Source organism: Eptatretus burgeri, chromosome 3 (genome assembly GCF_056783735.1).
Source record: "Eptatretus burgeri isolate ZD-2024b chromosome 3, Ebu_testis_v1, whole genome shotgun sequence".
NCBI lineage: Eukaryota > Metazoa > Chordata > Myxini > Myxiniformes > Myxinidae > Eptatretus > Eptatretus burgeri.
The window spans coordinates 41,788,233-41,814,262 of NC_140963.1; the positions used below are offsets into that span (position 1 = coordinate 41,788,233).

At 45.3% G+C, this 26,030-nt stretch overlaps 1 protein-coding gene across 5 annotated transcripts in view; it reads right to left on the reverse strand.

Annotated features, from left to right (window-relative positions):
- Nucleotides 1–26,030, reverse strand: part of LOC147029767 (uncharacterized) — a 158,319-nt gene that overhangs the window by 76,047 nt on the left and 56,242 nt on the right. For all 5 annotated transcript variants that reach the window (XM_085873095.1, XM_085873097.1, XM_085873096.1 and 2 more), the window contains 3 exons: nucleotides 22,415–22,597; nucleotides 13,379–13,455; nucleotides 10,454–10,550 (listed from right to left, as the gene is read on the reverse strand). In XM_085873095.1, the coding sequence (XP_085729221.1) occupies nucleotides 10,454–10,550; nucleotides 13,379–13,455; nucleotides 22,415–22,597 (357 nt within the window). The remainder of the gene's footprint in view (nucleotides 1–10,453; nucleotides 10,551–13,378; nucleotides 13,456–22,414; nucleotides 22,598–26,030) is intronic.

A 26,030-nucleotide genomic window follows, 5' to 3' on the forward strand; every position in this document is an offset into this window, starting at 1 on the left:
AGGTCATGTGGGATTTCTCGCTGTGTAGCTCAACTATGCCTTTGACAGTGGAGCAGAAGCCAAAAGTGGGGGCTCTATGGTATGAGACTAAATTATATGTGGACACCCGCCGGACCTTCTGCCAGGAATACATCTTCATACCACGTGATGGACCCACAAATTGTGCCATTCAACGTATTGTGAAACATTTTTAGCACAAGGGTACAGTACACAACCAGAACAAAGGAACAATGGCTGGCCAGCATCAGGAACCAAGAACCAAGCCAACATCGACGCCATGTGGGATTCTGTAGTGGACAGTCACAAGAAGTCCCACCACCAGCGCTCCTGGGAGCTCGGCATTAAACCAATATCAGTCTGGCGTATCCTCACTAAAGAACCGAAGCTTTTCCCATACATCATCTCGATAAGGCATAAAATGAGTCAAGATGACATGAGGACACTTGATATGTGCACCTGGCTCAGTGACAGGATGGAGCTGTACCCAAACTGGATCAACCTGATAGGGTTCAGTGATGAAGCCCATTTCCACTTGAGTGGTGCCATCAACAACCACAACCACATTTTCTGGGGGGCAGAACCAGCTGAGATCACTGAGAGGTACCTGAAAGGGCCTAAGGTCATGTGCTTCGGTGCTTTCATTGCCAGATGGGGAATGCTAGGGCCTTACTGGTTTGAGAAGGACAACAGCAGGATGGTGACGATCAACGGTGAGTGCTACCGGGCTATGCTTCAGAATGATCGAGCCCAAAAGGGCACCCAAACTAGCTCAGCATTACCTGGTTTATGCAGGATGGTGCACCCCTGTGTAGAGCTGATCACATCATCACTTTCCTGCGGCAGCTCTTCAGAAACCACCTCGTTGCCCTGGGTACCACTTATTACTGGGCACCCCATAGCCCAGACTTAAACCCTCTGGACTACTGGTTCTGGGCAGCTGCCAAGGGCTCTGTCTACACCATCCGCCCTGCCGTACTGGATGATCTGAAGCAGGAGGTGTAAGACTACCTCCAGGAAGTGCCACATGAGATCTACAGGAAAGTTGGACAGAACTTTGGTGTCAGGATCAATGCCTCTCTGAACCACGGAGGGCATACTGTTGCGAATTTGAAAGCTTACTGCACACAACATCCAGGTCCTATAGATCAGCTATATCGGTAAGTATGTGTTTCTAGTAAGGGTCCTGTCCTGTGTTTAATGGGTGATTAATTGTACGTGCGCTGAGTTATTTTGATGGTTAGGATTTAAATTACCAACAACAACAACAACGACACCTGCCCTCGCTTCGTTCCACCATTATCTACCGGCACCATTGCACGCATGCGTGTCAGCACGTATGTGGGTGGAGTCCAGTGTGCAAGGCAGGTTTTCTCTGGACGTTGGTATGCTGGCTTCACCCCAAATATGGGCACAAGCGTTGCGCTCTGGCTTCGCCCCAAATATGGACGCAAGCGTTACGCTCTGGCTTCACCCCAAATATGGGCACAAGCATTTCATTCTGGCTTGGATCCAAATATGGGCAGAGAGCGTTCTCCCTGCCCAATGAGGGAGTGTGAGCGTGGGATAAGAGAAACACGTGTGGGCCAAAAGTGAGAGAGTTGAGAGTTGTATTCTGGTCTTCGGAAGAGTGGTTGTCTTCTGGTCTTTGAAAAGGAGTTGTCTTCTGGTCTTCGGACCTCTGGTGGTCTTCTGAAGCCAGTCGTCGCCTTCCTGGGGCCCTGCCAACAGAGCGTCTTCTCTTGTGGCCTGTGTGCCTGCGCGCCTGTCCTGCGAGGATCGCCTGCCTGGACTTGGAGCGGCATTGTGTGCCGGGCACGAGACCTGCCACACCGGATCGTCGATAACCGCACGAGGCGGAAAGGTCCAAGAATAGGCTCTGACCTCCAGCTCACCTTTCCTTGAGTTGGAGGCCTCCAATAAAGACCTGACAGGTCCGTTTCTTTTTTGGGTGTACGTTTGTGTGTGTGTGTGTGTGTGTGTGTGTGTGTGTGTGTGTGTGTGTGTGTGTGTGTGTGTGTGTGTGTGTGTGCCGCCAGTCTATTAAGTAAAACTGCATAAGTGCTTGTACATAAATTGCTATTCCTTCAGTATTCGGTTAACTCTGCCTTCTTGCATGCTCCCCTGCCCCATGATAAATAAATATCCCTTTTGTTAAATGTTCCAGCTCGTTTCTGTGTTTCTTTCATTGGCTTGGCACGGTGTGTATTGAGAAATAGCGAGGCCGTTCGGGATCGGTAAATTGTTCATTTGGTCCGACGGGCCTTGGTAATCTCCGCTCAAGGTCCGTTGAGGGTGTGAATTCCCCAGTAACTTTGTCCGCATGGGTAATTAGGTATATTGAAGTTTTGCAATTGACCCTACCCCACGCGGTCGAATTATTGGCGATTCATGGTCCAGTAAGGGACCCGTGCCTTTCGGACTTATCCAAAAGGCACGACCTCAATTCCGGTGTGTTCGGTGGAGCCGACTCTACTGCTCCCTCTCGCGGTCGTGCTTTACCCGGCCCCATAACAATACATCGAGAATGTCAATTACAAGAATTTTGCGTAAATGCCAATTTCAGACATTGGGCTCTCACTAACTCGAGCAGTGACTTCCTGCAATAGCAATCAGTGAGAGAAAATACCATGTCATAAGCTTTCAAGAAACGTTTGGTTCACGTTCCTGAGGTTTCTCTTTCTTTGTAAATAAACATTTGAAGTTGCATCACTCTTTTTGAAACAACATGTATATATATATATATATATATATATATATATATATATATATATATATATATATATATATATATATATATATATATATATATATATATATATATATATATATATATATATATATATATATATATATATATATATATATATATATATACATACACACACAGAGGAGCTGCAAAAGTAGGTATACAGTAAGGACTCTACTTTTTTTCATTACTGTATACCTACTTTTGCAGCCCCTGTGTATATATATAATGTAAAAAGCTCTTTCTCACCACTGACTGACTCACTCACTCACTGACTCAATGACTGATATTACGGATCGGTACCTTCTAGGTGACGTAGAAAGCTGAAGTTTTGCGTTCTGATGGACAGAAAAGCCAGTACACCGGGGAAAAAAATCACAGAATCATTGGATAACATCCATAAATCTTCTTCTTCTTTCGGCTGCTCCCGTTAGGGGTCGCCACAGCGGATCATCCGTATGATCCGCATAGTGATTTGGCACATGTTTTACGCCGGATGCCCTTCCTGACGCAACCCTGGTCGCCTCTTACGACACAGGGATAAGGTACACCTATTTTAACCGGGGTATACACTGGCCCAGTATACTGGTACTCATTTCACCGACCTCGGAAGGAGGTCACAGGCTGAGTCAACCCCCTGGTGTATTAATTCAGTGGCCCAACGGGGCTTGAACTCAGGACCTTTTGGATCCCAAGCCGCTGCCCTAACCACTGCGCCAACACCAGGCTCGGATAACATCCATAAATGAAAATAGAAATAAATGAAAAAAATTAATGAACAAAAAAATGCAGATGAGCGACCCAAGACAATCATTCAATCTGTGGTGAAGAAGCAGAAGAGCAGTGGAAGATGAAGAAGAAGAAGAGCAGTGGAAGAAGAAGAAGAAAGAAAAGAGGAAGAAGAAGAAGAAGAAAAAGAAGAAGAAAAAGACAAGAAGAAAATAAAAGAAAAGTACAGAGTGTGGGATCAACTCCTTTTCCCTCACCGAACACAGCCCAATGGGGTTGCACCAGTCCAAATATGGTGGAATGTTGGAGTTAGGATCATTGCCTGTGAACCGTGGAGCACACCCTTATGTGTGTGTGTGTGTGTGTGTGTGTGTGTGTGTGTGTGTGTGTGTGTGTGTGTATATATATATATATATATATATATATATATATATATATATATATATATATATATATATATATATATATATATATATATATATTGTTACGGCTGTGGAAATTCGCAAACCACCATTCAGGTCCAGTAGGTGAGATATCTCTGTAAGTACTTGTGTAGTTAGCCCCAAACCCGTTGTTTAGAGGGAATAAATGTGATTCATTCGGGCTGCGACGCTTTGAGATTGCCGTTTTTCTGTTCTATCTTTATTTTGAACCAACCACGCTCCAACCGTCAGACAACAACAACAACGCCAACAGCCACGACCTTTACCTTCACAACTCGCTCCCGCAAACATCACATCAGCGCCATTCCAAACGGCACCATGGCCATCGGCCACCGCCGGAAACCCTCCACCACCTTCACCTCTCTCCTTCTGCGGCCATTCCCGCACCACCTGTGAGCACCGAGCGTCGGGCTGACCTGGGCTCGTACAAGATACGCGCCGAGCCGCGACTGCAAATAGTGGCTTTTCCGAGGAGAATTTGGATCAGGAATGCTACACGCCCACTTCTGATCCGTCCAATCAGGAAGTGCGGGGCGGCTTGGCCCCGCCTCCAGGCGCGTCTGTGTGGAATCGAGATATGCAAATTGTAGGATCAGGGGAGATTCACGCCCCTTTTCCTCCGTCCAATGGGCGAGCGTGGCCCTGCCCCCGAGGTCATCCTGATCCGGAAATTTGTATATTGTTTTCTCCTGCCGGCCTATAAAACGGCGAGCTTGAGGCGAATAAAGAAGAGTTGTTGCGCAGAAGAGTTGTTGCGCAGAAGAGTTGTTGCGCGTTGAGTCAGTTTTGGTGGCAGAGAGTGGAGTCGGGAGGTGAAGGCGTCAAGGTGGTTTTCTGCAGTCGGCTGAGGAGAATTGGGGGAAGAGTCCAAGGAGCTCGGGTCCGAGGCAGGGAAGACGGTGGTCGGCGACGAGGTCGCGGTGGGATCGCTCGTCGTGGGACCCAAGCAAGCCAACCATTCTCCTTCCCCCAGGGCATCAACAATTCCCCCCCCCCCTTTTCCCCCGCACTGAGAGAGTGCGAAAAGGGGGCCCCGTTCCCACCCCACTCCAAGCGGTGCCAACGAAACCCGCGAAGGAGCACGAAGACGGGGCACCGCCACGCAGCCACATTTGTGGCTCATCACGAGGACACGGGTAGGACCCCCCCCCCACGGTCTCGCGGGCCTGACCGCTCCTTCAGGTCCTGTGCATACATTGGCCTACGGGCCCGTCTGCCACCTTGCCTATGAGGGTGGCTTGTTTCCTTTGCTTTTGAGAAAATGTGTGTCGGCGCCAGTCTGGTGAAGTAAAACTGTGTAAGTGTTGCCGTGTGTCGGTCTTAGTCGGTAGTATCTCTGCGTCATTGTTTCTTTTGTTGCATTTGATATATGTGCATTCTGTTTGGCTGTATATGTGTGCTCTCCGTGTGCCGCGGAATAAATGTGCATTATGTTGAACTGTTTTCCCATTTCGCTTCGTCTTTTCTTTAATTGAATCTCCATCTTTCTTCATGTAACGGGTTCGTCGTGGGCTTAATACGCCCGATAATTAATCGGAACCGTCGAGGCCGACGATAACACCACTCGGTTATCCCGATAGCACGGAACGGATCGCTTAAGCGGCCCGTGTCCGGAGTCGACCTGCGGCGAGGTGTGATCGCCCGGTCTACCATCCGCGTGGGTACTTAGGTTGGTCGAGTTTGGCGAACAACCCTATCCCACGCGGGTGGCCGATTGGCACGATGGTGGTGAGACCGAAAGGCCCACCCGTGACTAGCTCCTGGCGTTAGTCCGAGAGGGTCACGACAGAATTGTCCATCCGGTGGGCGACGTGCCGCGATTCGAGTCACGTGACCATTTGCACGCCAGCGGGAGCGAATTCGCAACTATATATATATATATATATATATATATATATATATATATATATATATATATATATATATATATATATATATATATATATATATATATATATATATATACAGGATGTTTCAAAAAGATTAATATAACTTTGACTTCCTGCCATTTCTTTGTGTTTTTTTTTTTTACCGATATCGTTTTCCTTTTGAGGGTTTCGTGGTGTTATCGTGGTATTTGTTTCCTGGGATTTCGAGCTCCATAGCTCAACTATGCAATTGGCAGTGAAGCAGAAGCCAAAAGTGTGACTCTGTGGTATGAGACTAAATCATATCTAACAGATCTTGTCGCATATTGAACCTTTGAAGATTTGGCGAGATGTCCAGACCAACCATTTGTTTGACCGAATCAACAGGAATCCAAAGATACCTTTCTATCAGGATCTTAAAAATCCTGCTCGGCGAAGATTAAAGTCCTGAAAGCGAGTAGTGTTATGCCCAGTCTCGCCGGCACACAACAATAGCAGGCTGCTTCGAATAACTCAATGGCTGACAACAAACACCTTGTTCCTCACCCTTCCTTGGAGTCTGATGACTTTCACCTGCCCCACCAAGAGTGATGCAAGCTTAACAGGATATGGACATCTCAGGGAATATGTACACAAAAAACGTTTTCAATGGAAGATGAGGTCAACCCCTAAATTTGATTGGGGAAAACTAGTTCAAACGTAACCCATATTATATCAAAATGTCCAAGCTGTTCTTTCCCTTCAGGCCTGACTGACATCCACAGGCTCACACTTGATGTGATTATGTGGTATTCAAATATCCAAATAAACCAACAAAAATGTTGCCAATCCAATGCCATACAAAAGAAAAAGAAGAGGAAGAGGAACCAAATCTTTCTGCTTCCCAAATTTTCCTTTCCACTTCTGTGATTGGGAGTTTTCACTTGTAGCCAGCCTTTTTACCCCTTTGTCGTCCTCCCCCTCCTCTCCTTTCTCTCATATCTATTATTTCTCCAAGTTCCCCTCTATTTTGTTGCTCCAGCATGCTGTTTACGTGTTTCTCCCACTCCCCCTCCCATGGCTTTCCATTGTTGTTTTCATTCTGCTATGTTTTGGTCCATTCTATGTTCTCGCTTCTCCACTCACTGATTTCTCACCTTCCACAAAAAACTTGGTGAGAGTTCCTCTGTCCTCTGAGCCGCTTTCCCACAAAAAAGGAGAAACTCCAAGCCATTCTTGACTCCTCCACCGTTATTGGACCTGTACTGATGGTATCTGTGCTTTTCATGTTCGATTTGTTTATCTGCTCTAGCTACTCCCCTTTCTCTGCTCTTTCACAGGTCTTCTCTGATAACTGCTTGCCTGTATCAAGTAAAGTTTCCAATGTTACCCTAATTGATAAGAATGGTGCCAAAACTGACCTTCTCAATAAGAGATTGGTTCGCCTTCTCCCCATCATAATCAAAGTAGTAATGGAATTGATCATTGCAACAACCCACCACAATAATCTCTTCTCTAACTTTCTGATCACTTGACCATTAGTTTGGCTTCGGTGTAGATCATTCCACCATGGACATCCAGCTTCCACTATGTCACCAATGGATGTGGATTCCCTCATTGTCAACCAAGCAGTCAGGGCCATTTTATTAGATACCAGCAGCCAACCTAGTCCCACCAGGCTATTGTAAGGCAATTTGTTCCCAATAGAGTATGGGATACTTCGGGAGTTTGCTAGGAATGTCTGTTCACAGCATAATAACAATGATCCGCGGAAGTTCCTCCTAATGTAAAATGTGACTTCAAGTCCTGAATCCCTTTCTTCCTGAAGTCTTCAACCCCCCTCCTATAAGCCCCAACAACTCAACCCCAAATCTTCAAGCTCCCTCCCCACCCAAGAAAATAAAACCCCCTCTCCCAGCTCTCTGTCCCCTCTCTGCCCCCTCCCACTCTGTCTGCTCTTCCCCTTTTCTTCTTCAAGTCCTCAACTCCACACCCCCAAAGCCTCAACCCCTCTTTCCCCAACTATGTCCCTTATCTGCCCCACCCCCCCTCACACCCACTCCAACTCTCTGTGCTCCATTCCCCAACTCCAAGACCGCATAAGAGTCACTTAGGCCAAAGTCACATTTGCTCTACGGCGAGGATACGGCGGCCGTACACTCTCTGAATTGACAGAAACGTGTGGCGGCCGCAGAGTTTCTGCGGTGGCCTCAGGGTGGCCCTACGCCGTTTGGCTATATTTTACAGGTCGTAAGGTCACCGTGGAATGAAAACGCGGAGTTATAACTTTTTTCATTTCTACGTTCGCCGTAGCAATTCGACAAGCCGAAAAAAAAAAACTGGTAAAAAAAAAATTAACCCATTCGTGACTGTCCGTCTGGCCGCACGTTCGCCTTAGGGCCCCCTGCGGTTGCCTTGCGGGCACCTTGAGGCTACCTTGCGTCTGCCTTGAAAATTCTATGGCTGCCGCAGGGCCCGCTCAAGGTCACCGTGCGACATCAAATCAAAGACCGTATGGCAACCCCACGTTTTCGGTCTCCACAATTTCTAAGACCTAAGGCTTAAGTCACATTTGCTCTACGGCGAGGATACGGCGGCCGTAGGCCCTCTGAATTGACAGAAACGTGCGGCGGGCGCAGAGTTTCTGAGGTGGCCTCAGGGTGGCCCTACGCCGTTTGGCTATATTTTACAGGCCGTAAGGTCGCTGTGGAATTATAACGCGGAGTTATAACTTTTTTCATTTCAACGTTCATTTCAACGTTCAACATTTCAGCTATTCGACAAGCCGAAAAAAATAACTGGTAAAACCCCCCAAAAAATTAACCCATTCATTACCGTCCGTCTGGCCGCACGTTCGTCTGAGGGCCCCCCTGCGGCCCCCTGCGGTCGCCTTGCGGGCACCTTGCGTCTGCCTTGAAAATTCTATGGCTGCCGCAGAAACGCCCTAAGGTCACCGTGCGACATCAAATCAAAGACCGTACGGCAACCCCACATTTTCGGTCTCCACAATTTAAAAAACATGCCGTGCAGCTCCCTGAAAAATAAAACATATATGACTGCTACATTGTGTGACCGTGGAAATACTGCGGCCGCCGTATAATTGCTAGTGGCCGTAGATTTTGGAGACCCCACGGCCGCCGTGGCAAATGTGACCTAGGCCTTACTCTTCAGACTGCTCAGGTTTCTCGCTAAGGTAAATTGATGACAAAGTAAATATACGTTGGACGGAATTGACTGAATAGCTTGTGGCTGTATAATTTTTCACTTCTGGTAGGTGTGCAAAGCAGTGACTCTGAGCATATACACTGCCCGTGTGTGCAGCCTAGGCACAAAAATGAAAATAACTCAAAAGTGTGTGAATATTGATATTTGTAGACCTCTGCATGCACTGTGTAGACCCAATAACTTTTAAATGAGGTATCATTCAGCATTATTCATGCTGCGGTTATGACATTACCCCATTCAGACACAATCACGCAATTTTCATTTACATAGTTACGAGCAGATAACCTGGCTTCACTGGGCTGTTCAAAGGGAATGTGTTTCCAATAGCATGTGGAATATAATTCCAGAGTTTTCTAGAAATGCTCTTTGACAGCATAATAGCAGGGACCTATGGAAATTGCATGTAATGTAAAAGTTGACTTCAAGTTTTCAACCCCTTTCTTCTTCAAGTACTCAATCCCCCCCATCCCCCCCTCCCCCCCACCTCCCAGCCCCAAATCTTTCAAGCCCCCTCAGGTCCTCAACTCCCCTCTCTCAGTTCTCTGTCCATTCTCTGCCCCCACCCAAACTCTCTGACCTCTCTCCCCCCTTTCTTACTTAAGTCCTCAACCCCCTCAACCCCAAGTCTGTAAGCCCTCTCCCAACTCCAAATCTTCAAGCCCACTCTTCACCCCAAGTCCTCAAACCCCCTCTCTCAACTCTCTGTCCTCTCTTTTCCCATTCTTCTTCAAGTCCTCAACCCCCTCAAACCCCAGGTAAACAACTCCCCTTTTCTTCTTCAAGTCCTCAACCCCTCTCTCCCAACCCCAAATCCTCAAGCCCCCACTCCAAAGCCTCAACCCCCTTTCCCAACCCTGTCCCTTCTCCCCCACCCCACCCCATTCAAATTATCTGTCCTCCACTCCTGCTTTCTCCTTCATGTCCTCAACCCACCCCCATCCCCCCTCAAAGTCCACAGCTCCCCCTTTCTTCTTCAAATCCTCAACCCCCCCTCTCAACCCCACTACTCCTGAGAGTCATGTTTTGAGGGAAGTCGTGTTCTTTATGTACATCAATCTTTGTGTTCTTGATCTATCTTCATCACTGGAAATATCCAGTGTATCACTTTGCTGATGACTCCGTTCAACTGAGTTTGTTGTTTTATGCTCTTACTTCAGACTTCATGTTTGCTGCCCACCACCACTTCAGGTATCTCTCATTTATGTCTGTGAGCTTTTCTACACAGGCTGAAAGCCTATCCCAATTTCACCAGTTACCCCCTTTATGTTATAGTGCGTGTGTTCATGTCCTCCTGCTTTTCCATTGTCACACTTTGTATGTTGACCATTTAGCTACCTATTATTCCACTCTTCCATGAACCTTGGACTTTGCAGACCTAAGCATTTGACACCAAATGTCTCATGATCATCAGAATGGGAGAGCAAACATCAACACAGCAAAATCAGAGTGAGGCCTGGGCTTACCTTTGGGACATATATGACAGCATTGGCCAGGAGGCAACTCAGGATTGGGACAAGACGAAGTGACACAATGCTCTATCTCACAAGAAACATTGCCATCCTAAAGGGAAGAGAAAGAGGCATAGGGGCTTAGCAGAGGTAGAAATATGATGTACAACTAAAGGTGAAGAGACAGCGATTTGGCCCAACTTGCTTATGCTATGTCACCATTGTAGAATTATTATATTGCTTACAAACATATCCCATGATTTGTTATGAGATCTGTTGAGATTCTCAGCAGCTGTCTTGAAAGCTTCTGATAGCACAGTGCTACAACAACACATCCATCAACAGAGTAAATTAAGATCTCCAAGATGTGTGATGGCTGGCATATAGGGATGCAAACACGACATTCACGTAAAGTGGCCAGGCATTGTAATACCGATTACGTCAAGTAGATTTCTGCCAAACTGACTGGATGACGATGCATCTCGATGGTCCTACCTTGTTCGGTGTTTTACCATATTTTCATCATATACCATACCTCTTTCCGTGCTTTATCCCCATTAAATGTGAGCATGGCGCATGCGGTCTATCAGCAACCCACTGCTGGTGAAACTTCCAAAATCAAGAATCACTGCTCAACTCCACTCATTTGTTCCTCTTCTTTCCACCTGTGGAACCAACTTCCACATTCTTTTCAATCTCATTCTTCCCTTCAGGTCGTCAAGACAGCTGTTCACCACCATTTCAGATCATCTGCCATTCAAAACCATGATCTTTTCTACCCCCGTTAAACCTCCCTCCCCTCCCCTATCACCAGGGTCACCTCCTTCCAAATTTCCAGTGTTTTCCTCTGAAGAGTTTCTGTATCCATCTTGTTCACCACACGCACCCTCCCTTACACCTCATTCCGCCCCCACACCCCTTATTTGTCCTCTATTTTGTCCTTCAACCCTGCTGCTGGTGTCCCCCCTCTCTGCCGTTTGTGTCCCCTCTGCTGTTCTTTTGTTCTGTTGCATCCTCATCCATAGTATGTTCTAGCTCTTCCACGAGCCTTGACCTTGTAGAGAAAAACTGATAGGTACACAAAAAAAGTTTATAAAATCAAATCTTAATCGAAGTGTCATGAGCAGATATATTGTTGTGTCCACGCCGATTAAGACCAAAGCCGGACAGAAAGACCGAAACTGGCTTTTGCTCCCTTAGAGTGCATTCGAACAATGGCGGCTTTGCTCCCACGGGAATCGCAAGCACACAAAGCTCTTAACTCTTTTAAAACCAACGAGTTTGTTTCCTGAATCAAATAGATAAAAGAACCAGGGGATGGTGTAATCACAACGAAGGAGTACGATGACTTGGGGAAGGGAAGAAGGGGGAACACGGAATCAATAAATAACTAATCAATTACAACACAAATAAAACCGATGGTGCCACACACCAGATTTATTCACAGACAGGGATAGGAAATGTGAACTGGATGAGCCTAAGCTGCTGGTGAATGAGCAAGTGTGGAGGAGATGAGTAGGAGATGATGAAACACACTGATGGAGGATGAACAGGGTAAGACAGGAATGATGAAGCAGGGTTACTGCAAGAACAGGAACAACAACGCAGGGCCACTACCAGTGTGACCACTCCTCATTTTCATAAATGCCAAGGTGAGCCAATGAAAAAAGCCAAGAATTCACAAGGTTTCGGAAAAGCGATGGTAATAGAAAACCAAGATGCCAAGGTGAACAACAAATAGCCAAGATCTTGTGAAAAAGCCAAGGAGTGGTCACACTGGCCACTACAAGAGCAGGACCAGGAGAAGGCAGGCAGGCAAGCAACACATAGAGAGCAACTGTTTTTCTGCAACACGTAATCTCCTTCTTTGTTGGTGCAATCCCTCCTCTCTTTCTACTTGTGATTCATGCCCAACCCTCCTCTATTCCCCTCTGTCATGAGTCATTTACCCTTCTTCCTTCTCCTTGCGCCTATTCGCTCCCAACTCCCGTCAACTTGCTTTCACCAGACGTACCCAAAAAATCTCTGAAAAGCTCCTCCTCTTACTTTCTGGACAGCACAGCTCCTCTTCTCGACCTCATCCGGTGGGGCATTACAAGGGGTTATACGCACAATATCGCTCACTGAAATCCCTCATTAATTATTACCATGCACCATCCCCTATATGGTGCACATTCAAACAAGACAATTCTTAAGCTAATGTTTCCCTATTTAATCACATCGAGATGGGCTACTTGTACACGGGCCATACTACACTATACACTTCTATCTGTTAAATGGCAATGTCTAACCCCCTCCAAAAACGTAACAATATTTTCCTATCGTAAAGAAAGTAAATCAGCATAGCAAGGTAAGCGAATTCAAGAGGAAGACAAAAACCTAGGAATTTCTTTTCATTGCTTCCTTCCTCATCCCTCCATTGGTGGAAATAACATTCTCATTTCATGCAGGTGCTGTCCGTTGGAGGCACCATTGCTGGGAGTGAGGATGTGCTGGAAAGAGCCTTTGAATGAACCCTTTTTGAGTTGGCCTACTTGGCATTCACATTTGAACACTTACCTCATGATAGTGGAATCGCAAAAGGTTCCATTACCATATTGGTTTATCCATTGTCCCTTAAGTTCTCTAAAATTAATGTTCAAGTACATTAATGCCACCGAATGTCCCGCATGTAACATATGTGCAAGCTCATCCAAGAGCCTCAGAAAAAAGTTAAAAGGATCAAACAGCTGATGTCCGCCTCGACACTCACATTCACATACGATTACATAGACAGAAGTGCTTATGCTTCTTACCTCTCTTACAAAAATAATCCATGACTCCTCATTGGATCTGATAGAACTATGTTGAATATTTCACCAGATCTTGTGAGAAATTTTGTTCAGGGTTCTATCTATGTGAGACACCAAAAGAAAGCTCATGAAACTGCTGAGAACCTACCAGGCAGACGCAATGTGTACAAGGGTCTTGATTGAATGCCTCTCCATTCTCATAAACATGACCCTCATATTTGCAGTCTGGAAAGACAGGAAGTCAAAGTCATGATCATTACACCATTTGAAAGCCTTTATCCCTGAGCAGGGGTCAGCTTTTTGCAGGCTCCAATCATGGTACCCTTTGTTGTGAAAATGTTTTTACGGCCAGATGTCCTTTCTGACGCCAACCCTTTAGTCGCCTTCGACCCTGCAGGGATTAGTATCAATATACTGGTGCTCATTTCGCCAACCTTCAGAAGGATGACAGGCTGAGTCAACCTCCCTGATGCTAACTCAGCAGCCAGCGGGGCTTGAACTCAGGACCCCAAGGATCCCAAGACACCGCCTTAGCCAGTGAGCCACACCACGCTAAAGCCGCTGTCACACCTTGACGATTTAGCCAGCATATGCCGACGTATGAAAAATTTGTCTAAAACGCTGGCACACGTCGAATACGTTATGGGAAAGTTTTGTATACGTTAAGAGCACGCTGAAGAACACTGAAGCATGCTGGCATACGTCGTAGTATGCCGAGCTCGTTGACAAATTTTAGCATGCTCAAAATTTTTCGACGTATGCCAGCGTATGACTCACACGTTCCGCATAGACTGGCCATAAGTTGTATGCACATTACGCGATCGTTGACACACGTCGACACATGTTACTTGTAAGTTACTCATAAGTCGAAACACATCGAGGTAATGTTTAGCGTCCCCAAAACTTATTTCTAACCTATGAGTAACCTGTTGTAGGCACGTTACGCGATCGTTGACACACGTCAAGGTAATGTTTAGCGTACCCGAAACTTATTTCTAACCTATGAGTAATGTGCTTTGAACCTATGTGTAACGTATCTCCAACGCATATTGACGTATGTAGACGTATTTGACGTCTTTCGGACGACCACAGAACTTACTGAACGTGTTTCTAACTTACAGCTACCGTATAATGGCGTATTGGCAGCGTTTAGGGGAATTGGTATATATAAATGAGCTACACAGGAGGAACCCGTCAGTGTTCCAGACTCCATGGTTTTTTCTTTTTTCTTTTTTTTCTTCGGCATGACGGTGATGTTGACACTTCGATTTCTAGTGCGTTTATAATATAATATAATATAATTAAAAGGCTGCCGCTCAACGATTTAAATCGTAACCGCACTAGAAATAGAAATGTCAACATCACCGTCATGCCGAAGAAAAAAAAACCAAACAAACAAAAAAAACCATGGAGTCTGTAACACTGACGGGTTCCTCCTGTGTGAAGCCCATTTTTATATACCAATTCCCCTAAACGCTGCCAATACACCATTATACGGTAGCTGTAAATTCTGTGGTCGTCCGGAAGACGTCAAATACGTCTACATACGTCAATATGCATTGGAGATACGTTACTCATAGGTTCAAAGCACGTTACTCATAGGTTTAAAGCACGTTACTCATTGGTTAGAAATAAGTTTCGGGTACGCTAAACATTACCTCAACGTGTTTCGACTTATGAGTAACTTACAAGTAATGTGTGTCGAAGTGTGTCAACGATCGCATAACGTGCATACAACTTATGGCCAGCGTATGTGGAACATGTGCGTCATACGCTGGCATATGTCAAAACATTTTGAGCATGCTTAAAATTTGTCGACGTGCTCGGCGTACTACGATGTATGCCAGCGTGATTCAGTGTGCTTCAGCGTGCTCTTAACATATACAAAACTTACCCATAACGTATGCGACGTGTGCCAGCGTATTCGGCAAATTTTTCATACATCGGCATACGCTGGCTAAACCGTCAAGGTGTGACAGGGCCTTGACACTTCGATGTCAAGTGTGGTTATGATTTGAATCGTCGAGCGGCAGCCTTTTAATAGGCTACGCCACGTGATCGTCGGCGATACGCTGCCGCGCGCTTTGCATACGTTAGACTATCGTTGGGCATAGGCTGTGAATGCCAACAACATGCTAAGCATTCGTTGGTATAAGTTATCTATATGTTATCAAAACGTTCTGTGTGCATTACTAATACGTTAGGCATATGTCCACCTCTTTATGAATACGCCAAAAACTTAAAAAAACAAACATCAATAGTTCAGCGTACACCAGCGTTTTACATACATTTTGATAGATTGCCATACGCTGGCTAAAATGTCAACGTGTGACAGTGGCTTTATACAGGAAGTCAAAGTCATTACAATTAAAAAGAACAAGCTCGAATGAGCTAAGATCCTCGTCCTCTTAATGATGACTTCATAAAAACGAATATGACGTCATTGTGATGTATCAGGTTTGCAATAAATTATCTGTGCTAATGCCTGGCTTGATTCCTGCAAACAAAATTCAAACAGCTTGCCGAGTTTCGGAGATAATGGTATAGGCGATTTCCATTAGCGGCGATATTATGTCATCAACATTTTTTCTTGGAAGAATTTAAAAATCGGAGATGGTTACTGCCTGTGCTTGGGCTTTCTGCATATACATGGCAAGCTTCACGAAGATCCGATGAAAACTCTGGGTTGTGAAACAAAAAATGTCAAAAAATAGGAATGACATCATAAAAATTGATATGACGTCATAGTGATGTATCATATGTAAGATGATTCATCTCTGCTAATGCCCTGTTCGATTCCGGCAAACAGAATTCAAAAAGCTTGCCTAGTTTCGGAGATAATTTTTTTAGGCGATTTCCATTAGCAGAGATATTTTGATGTCATAACTTTTTTTCTAGGAGGAATTTTCAAAATCAGAGATTGTTACTATCTGCGCAGGGTATTTTTACATATATCTGCCAAGTTTCAGGAAGTGTCGATGAAAACTGAAGGCTGTGAAACAAACTCATTTCGGAGATAATGGTATAGGCGATTTCCATTTGCGGCGATATTATGACATTAACTTTTTTTCTAGAAAGAATTTCCAAAATCGGAGATGGTTTCTGCCTGCGTGTGGGCTTTCTGCATATACATGGCAAGTTTCACGAATATCCGATGAAAACTCTGGGTTGTGAAACAAAAAATGTCAAAAAATAGGACTGACGTCATAAACATTGATATGACGTCATGGTGATGTGTCATATGTGCGGTAATTCATCTCTGCTAATGCCCTGTTAGATTCCCACAAACAGAATTCAAAAAGCTTGCCTAGTTTCTGAGATAATTTTTAAGGCGATTTCCATTAGCGGAGATATTTTGATGTCAGAACTTTTTTTCTTGGAGGAATTTTCAAAATCGGAGAGGGTTACTCTCTGCGCAGGGTATTTTTTACATATATATGCCAAGTTTCAGGAAGTTTCGATGAAAACTGTAGGCTGTGAAACAAAAAAGTCTGCAAGAACTACAACGTGAGTAAGACTTAGAGATCCTCCATGAGGATCTAAAAAAAACAATAACAAACAAACAAAAAATATACTCAATAACTATATCCTCATGAGTGTCAGCATAAGTATTTGTAAACCCAAATTAACATCGAAAAGAATCGGATGTCTCCATCGATTCCCTGTCAACCTTTATCCTCGTCTTTGTCTCTTTTTTTTCTATCTCCCATCCGTGTTTTATCTTAAATCACCCTCTTTGGCTTCCATAGTATGAATCATACTCTATAAATGACTATTCCACATGTGTCAACATGGAGCTTATCGGACACGATTTACAAACATGGCATACCCACATGTGTTACCTTGTACACCCGGAACACCAAGAGCGCATGCACAAGATCCACACAGGAGGGGGGTGAGAAGGCTCCCGACATAAGGAAAAATGATCGAGCCTCGCATGCTTTCTGGCATACACACAGCCGGGACTATCAAAGCTCTCATCTCTCTCAGAGATTGAGAGTGCAGGACCACCAGAGAGCGGACACTCATCCAGATACTCTCTGCCTGGGACTCTCACACCCAGAGCACCCAGTCATCAGCCACACTCACACATTAAGGAGATCGACTCACATGGCCACATGTGTATTCGTGGCCTTTAAATCCTCTGGGACCACCCTTAGGACCACCCCCAAGCACGCAGTTTGTCACGTCATTGGCCACCCACTACACGAGGGTGGCTCTTTTCCTGATAGCATCCCGCCTCTCTCCATGGCACCACGGCTTACTTTGCTGCTCTCGCCTGCAGTCCTCTGGGCAAACGCCCAATGATAATTTCCATTCAACCATTGCCTTTGTGATGTCTTGGTGCTCACAAGTCCTCCAACTAGCCTCGTCTGTACAGGAGGTTTTACACAACACAATACTACCCGATGCTACTGTAATGTTTACAATCAACACCTCTGTCAGTGTACATGTCTCTGACATATTATTGATACAGGTGTAATTCTACCATACTCGTGCACACGAATGAGACTATTTTATCTATGGAACCCCCCCCCCCACCCACCCCTTTCCCCATCACAATAAATAAATATTTTGCTCAATTACATTTGTCTTTTTATGGTTCCTTATTCCCTTTTTGTTTTAATGTCTTTCTGAAACTGTACATTTGTCTCATTTAGTAGCTTTCTGACAGCAACACTGTGCAGAGATTTTGACTCACATTTTGTTTTTGATAGTTGGGCTTAACATTCCCGTTATAAAAATTTATCTTAACAAATGATGGGATTCTCAACAGATTTGTATCGAATCTCATGCGAAACTAGAACGACACTCAGTAAAGTGCGAGGCTGAACAGTTTACGTTTCGTATCCCACTGATAGACCGGATCTGGATGCGGACCCGAATCAAAATCGAATCGGCTTGTTCTTGTCATCTAAACAACTCATCCACCAAGTTTTGTCACAACTCATCAACAACTTTTTGAGATATCATTTATGGTCCTATCTCTCAACGTTGAAAGAATTTTATTGTGGATGAAAAGGATGTCCGAGACTTCAGATTCTGAGTCAATTCTTTTATTCTACCACCAAGGTCCAACCAACCCAATCGTCCTCCTTCCCGGAAACACCGTACCGGAAATCACCGAATAAACCAGAGCTCAAGTATATATACTCTACAGGTCTAAAGTTTTAGAACACCCACATTTTTCCAGTTTTTACTGAAATTTAAGCACTTCAAGTCCAGTGAAAAACCTGAAATGGTACAAAGCAAAGTGGAAAACTGCCAGAAGTTAAAAAAAGTTTAGGTTACCAAAAACTGAAAAATAATGTAAATTTCAGAGTTGTTAAAAAAGGTCCTTTTCAGAGAAAAAGTAATGGGTGAGCACCTGCAGCTGTTCTGCAGCAATGGAAGTAAATTAAACCTTGAAAGTTGATGCAAACAATTCCTGCAGGTGTCCCAACTTTTGTTGATCAGTTACAAACCCTTTGTATAAAAGCAGTGTTGGAACAGACTGTATTGATACAACCTCTGAATCATTATGTGGACAATATTGCACTGCAGGAAGTAGTATATTGCCGCCATGATGGTGAGAAAAAGACAATTAACAAAGGAAGACAGACAGACCATTATAACCCTTAAAAGTGTTGGTCTTTCCTTTTGAGAAATTGCAAAGGAGGCCAAGGTGTCAGTGAGTACAGTTTCTTACACTATCAAAAGGCACTTGGGAACTGGAGGAAACTCTGACAGGAAGAGGTCTGGCAGACACAAAGCCACAACACAATCAGAAGACAAGTTCCTGAGAGTCAACAGCTTGCGTGATCGGTGGCTCACAGGACAGCAGCTTCAAGCACAGCTTAACACTGTTTGAAGTAAGGAAGTTTCAGTTTCAACTGTGAAGAGAAGACATCGAGCTGCAGGTTTGACAGGTCGAGTGGCAGTAAGAAAGCCATTGGTAAGATGGCAAAATAATAAAAAGAGGCTTGCCTGAGCCATGAAGCATCACCAGTGGAATACTGAAAACTGGAAGAAGGTCTTATGGACCGATGAATCAAAATTTTAAATCTTCGTTTCATCACACAGGGTCTTTGTACACCATCGAGTAGGTGAAAGGATGGTTTCTCAGTGTGTGACACCAACTGTCCAACATGGAGGAGGAAGCGTGATGATCTGGGGCTCTTTTGCTGGATCCAGAGTCGGCGACTTGCACAGAGTGACTGGCACCCTGAACCAAAAGGGCTACCACAGCATTTTGCAGCGCCATGCAATTCCTTCTGGTCTCCACTGAGTTGGTCAAAGGTTCATCCCACAGCAAGATAATGACCCAAAACAAACCTCCAGGCTATGTCAGAACTACCTTAGAAGAAAAGAAGCAGAAAGTAGGCTTCAAATTATGGAATAGCCAGCACAGTCTCCAGACTTAAACCCCATCGAGCTGGTTTGGGATGAACTGGACAGAAGGGTGAAAGCAAAGCAACCTACAAGTGCAACACATTTGTGGGAACTTCTACAACAGTGTTGGGAAGAACTTTCCAAACAATATTTGATTTCCATTGTAGAAAGAATGCCACGAGTATGTTCGGCTGTTATAGCTGCAAAAGGCGGCTACTTTGATGAGTCAAAAATCTGGATTAAATTTTGTTCAACAAAACGATTCCATGATTTCTTTTTTATCTGCAATTGTTTATTCGTTCTATGCTTTAATTTCAGAGTACATTGAAACATTAAACTGCTTAAATTTCAGTAAAAACTGGAAAAATGGGGGAGTTCTAAAACTTTTGACCGGTAGAGTACATATTGTTGCGGGCCGGGGACCGGTGGCGAGAGTGACCGCTAGGTGGGGGAAGTTACATCATCTCCCATCAGACTCCCGGAATTGTAGGCCATCACTCACGGATAATTCCGTGAGGTGGTGGGTCGCTTCACCGACCGTGGACGCCAATACCTCCATTGCGTTGTGTAGGGTCTTTTTGTCGAGAACCAATTTAACGAATTAACCACGCGGTGTCGTCTACCTGGGAACCATTCCCTCGGTACGCCTTGCCCGATCCGGATCACTCTACCAACTACCAACTACCAACCACCTTTCCAGATCGGATGCAGCCGAGTGGATACCAAGGACGTACAGGCTAGAATGAACAGAATATTGGGAATAAAGACCCGGCTAAAACTCAGATCCGAACCATGCTGGACCAATGAGGGAAAAGACGAAAACGAACTAGGAACATTTGTACAATCATTTATTTACAATAAAGCGAGGAAAAATATGTGGCACAGGAAACAGGTTTATTGGGGATGTTATGCAGGGGAATATGAGAGAAAGATGTGGTGTGACAATTTTACAGCAACTTACAAAGGAGACACAGAGCAGACTTGTCGCGAGAATAAAACAGGCAAGATTTACAACGATCAAATAAAAACACATGCAATTCCACTTAAAGACGGCACCACACACTCAGATGAAAATAAATACAGATGTATGGCAAAGGTCCCCCGCAGCCAGAGAGGGAGGTGAGCTGAGGTTGTCGTGTTTTCGGGTACCTGAAAGTCGGAGGGAAGGAATGCTCTGTGGTGCGGCACCTGCCAATGGTCCTGTGGCTCGGTCCACGCTCGCCCACGTGGAGACCGTGTCTACAAAGGAGCCCGAGTCGAGTAGAGCGGAGTCCGAGGCATGGATCAGGGCTGCAGACAGGACCCTACGAGAGACCCGGTCAAGGTCGGGTCGAGATCTTTCCAGCTCTCTCACACTTGAAACGTACGACCCCCAAAGAGCACAACCACTCCACGACCTTCCTCCTTTCTTTCGCTATCAGCCGACGAACTGTCTCACTCCAACGCTCGGCTCAAGACGACTCACTTTCCAGCTCACCAGACTACTCTGAACGAATGGTGTCGTAATTTATAGATCTTCCTCAGAGGGGAGGGGCCTTGGTGAAGCCGACGTCACTGTTCACCCTGATTGGACGGGGCTTCCATGGGGCTGCCCTTTCTGGGAAGGTTTCGGCCATACCGGGAAGCCCGCCCACTCCGCGTGTCCGGACTCGCTAAAAAGGTATGACACAAAGATTCTGCCTCGGACAGCGAGTCGCGGTTAGGCGAACACGCTTGTTCAGCCCATGCGAGAGTAGCAAGTGAGATGAAGGTGCGAGCAGGCAGAGGGTACCGTTGGTCGTCGTGGATGGGATATAATGATTTATTAATCTAACTAAAAAAACATCGCAATGCACCCCAGTGTCTTCCCACTACACACAAGGAGGGATCCTATCTGCACATATACAAATAACTGACTGCGGGACAACTGTATGTTTGTATGCATACGGTTCCGAGAACCGTAACAATATTATTAAATCCAAGGCAAAATGAATCACACAGCCAGGCCACAAAATCATTCAATTTTTTTTTTAAAAACTGCAGTCGTCATATATCCGGATTTGCATCTTCGCCAAAATCAAACAAATTCGGTCTTGTCAAACACCCAACCTGTCCACTACATTTCGTCCAAATCTGTCCACAACTTTTTGATATATCCTGCTCACGGACAAACGAACAAACAGACAAACAGACAAACAGACAGGTGAAATCGCAACCTCTGTCCACCTTCGGTGGACGAGGTAATCATGTAATTTTGAAAGGATAACTTTGCTGTTGTCACGTGACAACTCTCCTTGGAACATTATTTCCATCAACATTAATCAATGACTCAATAAATAAATGCACATGTAGTTTCAATGTACACACCTGCGCACCCCACTTGAAATGTTGATGCTTAATGCAAACTTTTCATTTTTAATCCAAGCTCTTCTTTGCTTGTTTACTTTTTTTGGTATTCTTTTTGTGTGCTGTTTGTACAATCATTTGCCATGAATATTCATGGTAATATTTGAGTGCCATGAATGGGAAATGGTTTATTCTATTGCAGGTTGCAATGCCATCTTTATTTTCTATGTGTTGCTCATTGAGCAAAATAAATCTTTAGTTAGTGACACAATCACATTATAATGGATTTCAAATGTAATATGTAAAACAATAGTCATTTATTAATTTAAAAAAAAAAAAGTTATTGTAAAAATTGGAATTCATTTTATCAAACAAGACTCACAAGAAGATTCATCACGAGTCAGTCATTTGATAGTCAGGAACTTGGAACCTCAGTCAAGTGATAGTTATGATCACAGATTACCATAAAATTGCGACCTTCACTAACCAGCACATGTCAAACAGCAGTCGTCTGTAGCCATGGGAGCCGGGTGGCGACACAAACTCTGCGTTGGTGGACAAGGACGCGGGGTGCAAGCGGAGATCCCAGCCTGACAGGTGCAGATACTGCAGTCCTGCTCCCAGACAGCTCCTTCCTCCCTTGCTAAATGTCCCAGACCATCCACACAACCTGATGGTTTATGTGAAAAGTGGGAGAAATTGTGAAAAGGAAAGGACAGTGAGAATGAAAATATCCTGAATGCAATTCAAATCAATGCTGATTGAGATGTGATCATTATCAATGACATATATATATATATATATATATATATACACACACACACACACACACACACACACACACACACACACACACACACACACACACACACACACACACACACACACACACACACACACACACACACACACACACACACACACACACACACACACACACACACACACACACACACACACACACACACAAGCATTTAAAGGCCATTTTCCCCGCTAAAGCGGGGGCTAGCCTTGCGGGCCCCATGACAATCTTCTCCACTTTACCCTATTTTCTGCATCTCCCCTTATTAATCCCCTTGCCCACATTTCCTCTTCCACCGCCTTTAGCCAAGTTTTTCTCGGTCTTCCCCGTCCTCTACTTCCGACTACACTCATTTCCAACACTCCTCTCACCCAGTCACTTTCATCCTTCCTCAACACATGACCCAACCATCTCAACCTGTTTCTCTTCACAACATCCATCACAGACTCTATTCCCATCATCTTCTGCAAGTCATCATTTGTCTTCCTCAATCTCAACCATACTCCACACATCCACCGAACCATTCGCATTTCCACTTTTTCCGGCCTTTGTTGCTGCTCCATGTTCAGTACCCATGTTTCACTCCCATAAATCATCGTACTCCTCACACATGGAGCTTACACCTTTCCCTTCAGCTTCAACGACACTCCCCTTTTCGTCAGCACGCCACTCACTTCCCGAAACTTCTTCCATGCACATCTCACTCAAGCAACCGTCGAAGAGTTTGATCCACCTTCTCCATTCAGCATGTCTCCTAGATAGCTCACCAGAGAGAAGTCGTCCGTGAAGTGGAAATGTCCTGAAATGTGTGTGTGTGTGCATGTCTTGTCCTTTGCCAGCACCCAGCCGTGCAGTATGCCCACTCGCCAACAGCCTTGAGCGCCAGTCGACGTCTGAGGGGCACCGAGATCGTCTGTCACGGATTTAGACCCTGGTGCTGCGACACCGGCAGCTCCTCACACTTCACAAAACTGGTGACGTCCAGTGACCCACATGGTCTGTTGGTGACTGACCCGTTCCTCACTTGTTGTGACCAACCTATGCTTCACTCGTTGTCGGCACTGCTCACACCCACACGCGCACCACACGCTCGCTTGCTCAAGCACTGGAAAGGACCAATTGTCTCGTTTTTAGCGTTGGTCAGACATCCACATGCTCACTCACTGGCTTCCTCGCAAAATGTTTTCACACCTTCCAGCTTCACACCATCTCCAAGATCCAACTCAACAATTCCTTCATCTGCAGCTCCCTCTATGCACACCTTACACTTGAATGTAGCTGCCACACTGGTTAATGACCCTCTCACCCCACTACATTTTCGATGAACCCATTCAGCACACATTGTACACTGAATGGAGTTCACTCCGACACCCTTCCTGCACACAGCACACGGCCACTTCCCAGTCCTTTCCACCTCACCACATGCTTTACCACTTGCCATCACCTTCGTCTTTCCGATATTCACCTTCAAACCTTTTGCCTCCATACATTCCTTCCACTTGTTCCTCTTCTCCTTCAGTCCATCCATACTCTCTGCAATCAACACCAGATCATGTGCATATAGCAGCTCCCACGGTAAACCCTCCTTTACCCTCCGAGCCAGCACCTCCATCACAACTACAAATAGAAGTGGACTTAGTACCGACCCCTGGTGCACTCCTACCCTCACCTCAAACTCACCACTGTTCCCATCCTTCATCCTTACAGCTGTGCGCGCTCTCTCGTACATTGCCATCACTATTCTGATCAACCATTCCTCCACTCCTAACTTCCTCAATGCCCATGTCATTACTTCGCGTGGAATCCCATCAAATGCTTTCTCCAGATCAACAAAACCAAAAAACAACTTCTTCCTCTTCTCCATGTACTTCTCCTGCAACTGCCTTACAATAAAAATTGCATCTGTCATTCCTCTTCCTGGCATAAATCCAAATTGCATTTCGTCAATCTTTACCTTCTTCCTTATCCTCTTCTCAAACACCCTTTCCAAAACCTTCATTCCATGCTCCAAAAACTTTATTGCTCTATAGGAGCCACAGTCCAGAGGGTCACCTTTCCCCTTGTACAGAGGGACGAGGGTACTCAGGTCCCAATCCACTGGAATGCGGCCTTCTTTCACCACCAGATTACAGATCTCTGTCATTCTCTTCACACCCCGACTTCCCGCTGCCTTCAACATATCTCCCACAACTCCCGTCGACGCTCCTGCTTTTCTACTCTTCATTGCTCTTATAGCTTCCTCAACTTCCTTCTCAGTTATCTTCTCTGCTGGTCCTAAAACTGGGTTACTCTCGATGTTGCTCTCCCATTCATTTTCTACATTCAACAGCCTTTCCATATATCTCTTCCATCTGAGTCCACAACGATTTGTCCCACTTCATCCTTCAAGCAACTCACCCCCGTCACATCAAATCTCTCTCTCGCTATCTGCTTTGCAATCCTGAATACCGCTCTCTGACCCTCCTCCGAATCCAAGCGTTCTCCGAACATTTTCCTATGGGCCTCCTGCACCTTTGCTACCTCTTTCTTTGCAGCCTTCTTGGCTTCCTTATAACTTTCATGTGCAGCCTCTTCTTCCACCGTATCCTTTGCCTTTTGCCATTCCTTGAACTTCTTCCTCTTCTCTTCAATCGTCTTTCCAACTTCATCATCCCACCACCATGTTTCCGAGTGCCTCGGTGGTCCTTTTGTCCATCCACATACCTCACTAACGGCTCCCAATAGAGTATCTTTCATTGACATCCAACCACTTTCAAGCTCAACCAAATCACCCTCAACCATACTCAGCCTCTCTCTTAATGCTTCCTTCACTGTCGCCTCTTTCAACCTCCACACCTTCACCCTCGGTTGGTACTTCACCCGCTGAATTCTCCTCGCACCTTTCACCCTTATATCGCAGACAACCAGGTGGTGCTGTGAAAGTCTCCTCCCCTGGGATCACCTTTGTGTCCTGGAGGTTTCCCCTATCTCGCCTACACACCATCAGATAGTCAATGGTTGTCGTCGACCAACCTGACGTGTATGTAATAAGCTTATTATCCGCTTTCTGGAATTGATTATTACAAATCAACAAATCAGCTCCATCAGCAAACTCCAAGATCCTTTCACCTTCTCCATTTCTCACACAATATCCATAACCCCCATGGACTCCCTCAAAACCATCTGGACTCCTTCCCACATGTCCATTCAAGTCTCCTCCAACCACAACAATTTCATCATCTTTCACATTTTCCCTCAACTTCTCTATCGCACACCAGAACATGTTCTTCTCTTCATCGCTTCGACTGACCTGTGGGGCATA